General features: G+C 57.0%; 1 protein-coding gene across 1 annotated transcript; it reads right to left on the minus strand.

Moving 5' to 3' along the window:
* Positions 1-415: 415 nt before the first annotated feature.
* On the minus strand, positions 416-8148 carry ATG9A (autophagy related 9A). Its single transcript, XM_009575709.1, has 13 exons — positions 8111-8148; positions 6707-6771; positions 6249-6410; positions 6004-6145; positions 4293-5041; positions 3764-3917; positions 3361-3540; positions 2259-2504; positions 1737-1957; positions 1207-1324; positions 811-1035; positions 529-669; positions 416-421 (listed from the first exon to the last, which is right to left on the minus strand). The coding sequence occupies exons 2-13, from the start codon at positions 6733-6735 to the stop codon at positions 416-418; spliced, it is 2373 nt and encodes a 790-aa protein (XP_009574004.1). The 5' UTR covers positions 6736-6771; positions 8111-8148.
* Positions 8149-8252: the final 104 nt, after the last annotated feature.

Genomic DNA, 8252 nt, shown 5'->3' on the forward strand with positions numbered 1-8252 from the left:
GGCCGAGCATGTGGAGCGGGTGCCACCGCGCGTCCTTTTGAAGAGCAGCTGCTGCTGCCACCTGCAAACCAGTCCACAGCTCCCCACTGCTAGTCCTGTCACATCAGCTTTCGCAGGCTCTGCAGCGATCCTCCGACACGGACGACACAGATGTGAACACAGACACATGTATGTACTCACACACGCATTCACCCCATGAGTCAGAGTGGCGTTGACTTGACACACGGCTGGACACAAAGTGCCACCGCAAAGCCGCCAGCCTGGCAGTTTTGTCTCTTCGGCAATTGATGGCAACAAAATGGAGCCCGGGACTATCCTGTCCACTCGGGACGGGAGAAGAATCAGGCTGATGCCACATCCTGCTGCCCAGGCGGCTCCCAGTCTGCAACCCCCACGAGATCCCCAGTCTACAAGGCTATACCTGCAAGACAGAGAGGGGATGTGGCACCTATCGGGACCAGCTGCCAGCACCCCGACCTGGCATCCCAAGTACACCTTACCCCTCTCAGCTACAGCCTTCACCCCTACCTTGTGGATCTGCGGTGGAAGCTCATCCTCTGAGCTCTCCTCTGGCACAGGCTCTGGGTGTCTTGCTGACTGCCCGTCCTCAGCCCAGCCTCCTAAAGGGAGGCGGGAGAAGTGTGATGGGGCTCTGTGTACTGTGCCCGGGTCTGCAGGAGAGGCAAGGAGGAAGACTAGCTACCTGGGGGACTGTCAGTCATCAGGGGCAGGCAGGCTGCTCCTGCCAGTCCATACAGGGGATCAGTTAAGGGGCTTTGACCTGGAGCTCAGATCTCTGCCCCCTCCCATCCCTGTGATGCCACCATATCGCCGCTGGAAGCCAGTCTGCAGCGTGGCCGTCTCCTCGGCAGGCTGCCGCGGCGAGGAGAAGGGGTAGCTGGCAGAGCGAGGGATGGGGATGGGGGCACCCCGCTGAGCGTCCAGCTCCTCATGGGCGCTCTCCCCGCTCTCGTCGCTCTCTCGCCGGTGCCAAGTGTGTCGCTCAGGCTCCAGCTGGGCGTGCTGCTTGTGCAACTGCAGGCCAAAACACGAGTGAGTCAGCTGTGTGGGAGACACCTGAACACACCCTCTCCCCAGCGCCGCACACACACTGGTCTCACTCACACCGGCATCCCAGTCACTCCAGACAGGGCACCCGAGTCCTGCCCCGCACCCCTCTGGCCAGCCCAGCTCCAGGCTGCTCACCTCGTGCATGTAGAGCGCATGGAGACTCATCTCGGTGGAGGCGTACTCCGACAGGATCATGCTCTGTAGCTGACCCTCCCAGGCGCTGCTCCCCGAGCTCACGGTCCTCGCATCGGCACTGCCATGGGACACACAAGTGGTGTTTGCTGCCCAGGTGTCCCCCACACCGCCCAGCCCCTCTCCGCTCTAACGTCCGGCTTGCAGACATCCGCTCCTGGGCTGGGTAGGAACAGGCCCTCTGTAGCATCTCTCCAGATGCACAAGGTGACCAGTCCTGCTACGGCACTGCCTCTTCCCTACCAGGGGTTTCTCACCACTGTGGTACCTACAGGAGAACACCAGAACCCCAACGCTGTCCTTTGGGGCCAGCCTAAGCACCTGGGCCTAACTCTGCTTATGAACATGCTCCTTGCTGTCCCAGGCTGCAGAGACAAATGCCACCGTGCACCGAGGACGATAGGATGGCAATCGGACAAGGGTTTAAGGAATTTGCAAGGTGTCCGGCCACCCCTCTCCAGTCTGCAGCTTACCCAGAGGCTGTCATGGCACTGGCACCGCGAGGCTGGGCTCCCTCTCCATCCCTTCCTGCCGCCTGGAAGCCGCTGGGAGGCTGCTGGGCAGACTGGAGCGGGGAGAAGGAACGCAGGGCCGAGGCCACTTCGGAGAGATGGCGGGAGGCCTGTCCCTCCCGGCCCATGTGGAAGCCCAGTGCCGAGGAGCCTGCTATCACATTGGCAATCAGGCTGTGAGGCTGCAGAGTTGAAAGGGAGAGAATCACTGTCCCATGCAGGCTTGGAGGCCTGATCCCCATCAGCAACATAGAACTGAGGCATCCCAGCTCTCTCAGCTCCTCTCCCACCTCACAGGGCCCCAGGACAGCCTTCTGCCTTCTCTAGAAACCCAGCAGCAGTCCCAACTAGTGCTGATCTATCACATTTGCATCCCCAGATACAGCCCAGGCGAGGGCAAAATTGCCCAGAGGGCCTGATTATCAGTTTGCCAGCACCCAGCAAGCACCCCAAGAACACCCCGCACCCCCCCAGCCTGGGCACCTCTGATTCCGACTGCAGGGACTGGATGGAGCTGAAGAGGGCATTTTCGGGGAGCACAGCCTGCTGAGCCAGCGCCACGCTGCTGTCCCGGTGCACCCGCTCCTTCAGGAAGCCGATGAAGGCCGTGCTCTCGCGAGGCGGCTGCCACTTGGGGTTGGTGATGGCAAAGTGCATGAGGGACAGCTCCGTCTTGCCGTCCTCGGCCTGCTGGTAAATGGAGGCCTCCGTCTTTCCTGCTGCCATCCACTGCGGAGCACAGACAGGTAATGAGGGGCAGGATCTACTTTACACCCCCGCCAGGCCTGGGAATCCTGCAATCAGTCTGGGCAAAGCACGCAACACCCAGCATAAGCTGGGCCACAGCTCCACATGTAGCAGGCACAACACCAAAAGCCCCACACTTGCAGCCTGGGGAAGAAGCAGCAAGCACAGTGTCTTCCACCTCCACCCCAGAACATGCATCGCTGCAAAGGAACCAGAGAAACGGGGACTAGTCACAAAATACAGAGCTGAAAGCCTCATCTTGCTCTCTCCAGCTCACAGCAGGAGCGACTACAGCCAACAAATGACTGTTCTTAAAAGCTTCCTGCTATAGTGAGTCCACCCCCTCCCTAGTTCATGGCGCTGTCACTAGGGAGTCTTTCCTGACAAGTAACCTAAATTCCCAGGCATAGGAAACGGATGGATCCCCTTTTCCTCCACACTAGATTTTAGATGCTTCCCACCTCCCCGAGGCTGCCTCTCTCCGGCAGAAGAAAAAGAAGCCCAGCCTCTTTTAAGTCAGTTCTGTGTTGTCATGTTTTCTAAATGTCCAAATATCCCCATTCTTCTCTCCTGAGGACACAGGACTCTTGGTTGTGAAGACAGGCAAGGACATCAAATAAATGACAAAGCCTGGTTCACAAAAAATCAGGTTAATAATCACAGCTGGGCCACAAGAGCCTTCTGGTGGCCTGTGTTGGCAGACGCCCAGCAGAGAGGCAGGTGGCTGGGCTGGGCTGTGGGCTGCCAGGAGCGGCAAGTTACAGCCTCTCATGGGTCTAAAGGACCAGACATGCTGGTGGAGAGCTCAGGCTGCTCTCCCACCACCCACGGGACCTACCGCCGGGTGGCCATGCTGGCGCACGTCCATCTGGGCAAAGGAGCAGGTGTCGCCCACACCCACCACCTCCACGGTGAAGTTGCGGAAGAAGTCAACGATGTCCAAGGACTTGGGCCGCAGGCAGACGATAAGGATCAGGGGGGTAATGATGGGACTCAGGAGCTCCTCCAGGATGAAGACCTGAGCACAGAGACGATGGGCTCGGCAGAAGCTTGAGGATGTCAAAAACCCCACAATCCCAAAGCCAGCCCCCACCTCCAGCCCATCTTCTGCGGCAGGGTGTCTCTGTGAAAGCTGCCTTGTTCCTCTGCCAGCCCAGGAGCTGCTCAGCTCTCTGGCAGCTTCTCCCTCCTGCAGGGATGGGGGCGAGTCCCCATGCCAGCCCCTTGCAAACCAAGCTCACCGCTTTGTACTGGAAGAGCTGGGCAAACTCGTCCCTGGTCTCGTAGCGGTGGGCATTGCCCTGCCAGTGGTCAGGCATGTAGTGGATGTGCGCCAGGATGACTCGCAGCAGCTGCTCTGGGCAAAACACCAGGTGCTGGTCGGGGATGAAAGACCTGTAGGACAGGACAGGGAAACATCACAGCATCACACCTCAGTTCCTGGGAGATTTCATCCTGGGAGGGCAGGGTGACCAGCCCGTATCACAGCTCCACCTGTAGCCTTCACACCCAACCCAAACCTTCCTGCCAGCCCAGCCCTGGGGTGTTGCTGAAGCTATATCATATCATATAACCACTGCACCCAAGATCACCACTACCCTCTTCTCCTGCCTGCCCCTGACTCTTCCCAGCCATGCCCTTCACTCAGGCAGATTCACATCCACTTGCAACCAAAGAGCATGTTTGCATGGATGGCTGTCAGCCCTGCTGCTCCCCACAGCGCTGCCAGGAGCACAGGGGCAGCACAGGGGCAGCACAGACCCACCTCACCTGCACACTGTGATGCCCACCCCGAGCAGGGTGACTGTGGTCAGAACATGCTCAACCGCCAGCACGTCCTCATCGTAGATGGTGAGAGCAATGAGCACAGCCAGGATGGAGCCAGCAAAGAAGGCCACATTCTTGGCCACGATGGTGAGGAGCGGGGAGATAAAGCAATTCATGTACTTGGAAGCTGGCTTGTACCCCTTGCTGAGGCGTGAGTGCAGTTCATGGTCCAGCTCATTGAAGTGACGGAGGTAACAGCGGCCGTAGAGAGACCAGCAGCGGGCACCCAGGCTGCCTGGCTCCCGCTTCAGGATTTCCGTGTAGCTGAAGAAAGCGTAGAGGATCTGCCAGATGAGGATGAGGGGGCAGAGGAGGAAGTTAGCAATGCCAATCCAGAGGATACGAGTGCTGAGCTTCTCAGCCAGTTCCAGGCGGTTCCCGGCCCGCTTGTACTCGGCCTTCAGGCTCCACTCATTCTCAAAGAGGGAGCCGGGCCCCCAGAAGAAGATGAGCTCGAAGTTGTACTTGAGCCCACGTGTGTAGAAGACAGTGTCTCCCAGCAGGGGCAGGCGGAATCGGATGGGCAGCAGCGACTTGTTCACCATGGCCACCATGTAGTTCTTGAAGCGGAGGATGCGGTGGTAGATGTCCAGCTCTGTCAGCTCCTTCTTGTGGATGCAGATCTGGTGCTCCTTCTGGATCTGCACGATGCGGGCCTGCACCTCCTGCCAGGTGTAGTACGGCAGGGTGGACTGGAAGGGGGCAAGCAGCAAGGTTAGGGGCAGGATGCGTCCAGGGACAGAGGCTGGGCTGAGCCCACTCAAACAGCAGGTCCCAGCACACGCCTCGGGGTGCTGACGAGGCACATGCAACCTCCAGGGCAAGAGGCACCTCCTCGCACCGCTTCAGCCTGCAGCGAGCAAATCCCGTAACTTGCCCCGGTGCCCTTTATCCCTAAATTAGTGCAGATGACTGTTTCCCAGCCGCTCACACGCCAGCTGCCTTGGAGGCACAAACACAGCTCCAGGCTCCCATGGGTCCTCCCAGAGTTGCCATTTGGAGTCAGCAGGGAGACACGAACAGCGGAAGGGACTTAAGCAGCGTCCCAGAGGGAGTCTGTAGAAAAGCTGGGGACAAACCAAGCTTCTTGGCTCACCCTACCTTTCCCAAGACAGTCTCTCCTCAAAGGATGCGCACACATCCTTTAATGTTGTCCATCAGAGCAAGCACTCTGAACTAGGATATATGTGTGAGCCTCAAACCCCATCTTTGACACACTGATCTCCAGTGAGGCCTTCACCAACTAGGCAGCTCCATGCCTCAGTTTCCCCCCCAGTAAACAAGAAAGATGATGTTGTCCACAACCCAGTGAGGTACGAGGATATCCTCACTTATGCCTTCTCTGTTGAAAGGCATCACAGAAAAGGCCATCACCGAAGAATAAACATATTGGGTGGCAGATGGCAGAGGTGTGTGCCAGCAGGCAGAAAGACAGGCTGGGCAGAGAGGGGTTAACACGCAGTAAGTTGGCTGCTGGAGAAGAGGCTGAAAGGAGACCCATGCGATTATAAAGCAGAGGGAAGAGCGCTCGGTACAGGTCTCCCAGAGAAGATGGCTCCGGAGAGGAGTGAAGGCGAGCTGTTTCTCGCCACTCAGCAAATGCCTCCCAGGTCCCTTAGCGGCCCTGCACACGGCCCTTGGCCCAGCTACTTACCATGGGGATTTTGAGGGCATTGATGTAGAAAGAGTGAATCTCCCAGTAGCAGCAAATGTTGTAGATAAATTTGACGAGTCGGTGGATCCAGAAAACCCCAGCTATCACCAGGATGCAGATGAGGAAGCTGTTTGCCTGGATTCTGCAAGCAAGAAGAGACAAGTAGTGGGAGACAGGCCCAGGCAGACGCACTGAGTACCTGAGAAAGCAAGAGCAGTGGCTAACATGCCCTCCGCTGCCCCTACCTTGCACTGCAGACATTTGGAGGCAGGAAGGCATCTGGCAGAGTCACCTTAATGGGCTCACTGGGATGCTGGCTGTGATTTACCGCTTTGTTGGCAAAAAGGATGTCGTAATCAACGCAGCTAATAAGAAAGGTGGTGAACGCCACCACGAAGATGAACTGCCTGTTAAAAAAGGGAGCAGGCGTGAGGGAATTGCCCTTCTGCCCCCCAAAACATGAAGCAGGCAGGGTCATGCGTCATGAAAGTGCATTCCCACAGCCATGGTGGCAGGAAAGCTCAAGGGCACCAGTTCCTCGAAGTGGAATGCAGGTTTGGGTCACGGAAAACCCTAACGAAGGGGAGACAGGACAACTGTAAAGGGAACCCTCCCGCCCACCCAGCTGCGGGAGCTTGGCAGATTACTGTGGCTGTTCCCCCGCAGCTGTCACAGCCACAACAGAGGGGGAACCTGCACTTACATGAGCTCAAAGATCTCTCCAATGAGCATGCGGGTGAAGCCATTCTTCTGATGCAGGTTATAGACGTGAAAGCTACAGTCAAGGAGAACAGTCTGGAGACTCCTTCCCTCTGACAAAGGATGGAGAGGCTTCTGTCCCACTGGCATCTTCAGCTCCCCAGCCAAGTCTCCCTCCACCACCAACAGAAACCCCCTCACATCCCTACTCATCAGAAAGCTGGTTCTCCACTGCAGGGAAACATACTCTGCCCAGGTAAAGCACAGCTGGGATAAGACGACTTGGCTCCATCCAAGCACCTTTCTTCCCCCACCAACACCCAGAGGGGGGTCTGTTCCAATACAGAGCAGAAACTCAGCGTTCCCTCAGGCTGCACAAGGGTGGGCAGGGCAGGGCAGGACAACACAGAGACAGGCAAAAATGCATTTAGTACCCCCACCATATGTGACCGGTACCTCCTGCTCCCAACCCCTGGTAATGTGGTTAGCATAACTAACACCATTTTATAAGGCAAGCAGCCATTCTCTGTGACCCAGGAGGTCATATATTAGTTCCCTTTCCCTCATTATCAGGCCCTGAAGGTCCTGTGAACCAAGTAGACAAACTTCTTCCCCTCCCTACCGGCCTTAAGAATCCTGGGCACCAGGCCGATTACTCCCTTCCTTGCCGGCCTTGAAGGTCCCAGGCACCCGGCCAACATGGTGGTGGTGATGACACCGACATAGAACAGGGAAGTGTAACAGCACACGGAGCACTGTCCACAAAATCAAGGAGTTACAAGTCCTAAGTGGGAACTTGGACTGGACCTGCTGCTGGACAGTGAGACCTGGGACTCCCCGGTGGCCAGGGACACCTCCACCGTCACCTGCTTCCTCCAAAGATTGAGTGAGTGACTCATATGCTTTTATATGATTTTCGAGTCTAGATTATGATTGTTATACTGATACAGCGAATCATGTATTAAGATCTGACCCAATCTGCAGAAAGTCCAGGTGATTAGAAACCATAAGCTAAGCAGTGCTATAAAGTTTTGTACTACGTTACTTATAAAACTGTACTACACTGATTCTGCTTACAGAAGTCCTGTGCTATTCTGATGATAAATTCTATCTATGCTAATCCTGTTAAGGAAATAAAGCTTTAATTGTAACTACAACTCAGTGATGTCATCACTCTGCCAAGGATCCTTAAAAGAACCTGTCTGTCCCCTCAGCGTCAGGTGACAGCACCCCACAGGCATGGGTGTTCTGCCATCCCCCAGCCCCTCTGGAGCCGTGTGGTGTCCTCTGGCAAGGGGCAGACGCTGCCCCAGCTCCGAATTACACCAAACCCAGTGCTCCCACCAGCACTGAGAGCCCAGGAGGCGGTGGGGTGCATCCGCCCGAGCCCCGCCCTGCGAAAGGATATGCGAGAGAAGAAGAGGTCCAGGTTCTCGATGTGATGCCACGGAGCTGGAGGAAGAGAAGCGCGGGGTGAGGGGCCCTCCGGCACACCCTGCCTCCCTGCGTGTGGGGCACAACCCCACCTCTTCCCCCCTGTCCCGGCCCCC

Source organism: Fulmarus glacialis, unplaced genomic scaffold, assembly GCF_000690835.1.
Source record: "Fulmarus glacialis isolate BGI_N327 unplaced genomic scaffold, ASM69083v1 scaffold20194, whole genome shotgun sequence".
NCBI lineage: Eukaryota > Metazoa > Chordata > Aves > Procellariiformes > Procellariidae > Fulmarus > Fulmarus glacialis.

What these genes read in the sequence shown, in the direction of transcription:
- ATG9A (XM_009575709.1), bottom strand. Translation starts at nt 6,735, where the DNA reads ATGCTCATTGGAGAGATCTTTGAGCTCAT. An exon ending in GCCAGCATGGCCACCCGGCG is followed by an intron (nt 2,505 to 3,360) that starts GTAGGTCCCGTG and finishes TGTGCTCCGCAG; the next exon opens with TGGATGGCAGCAGGAAAGAC. An exon ending in ATGCGCTCTACATGCACGAG is followed by an intron (nt 1,036 to 1,206) that starts GTGAGCAGCCTG and finishes TTTGGCCTGCAG; the next exon opens with TTGCACAAGCAGCACGCCCA.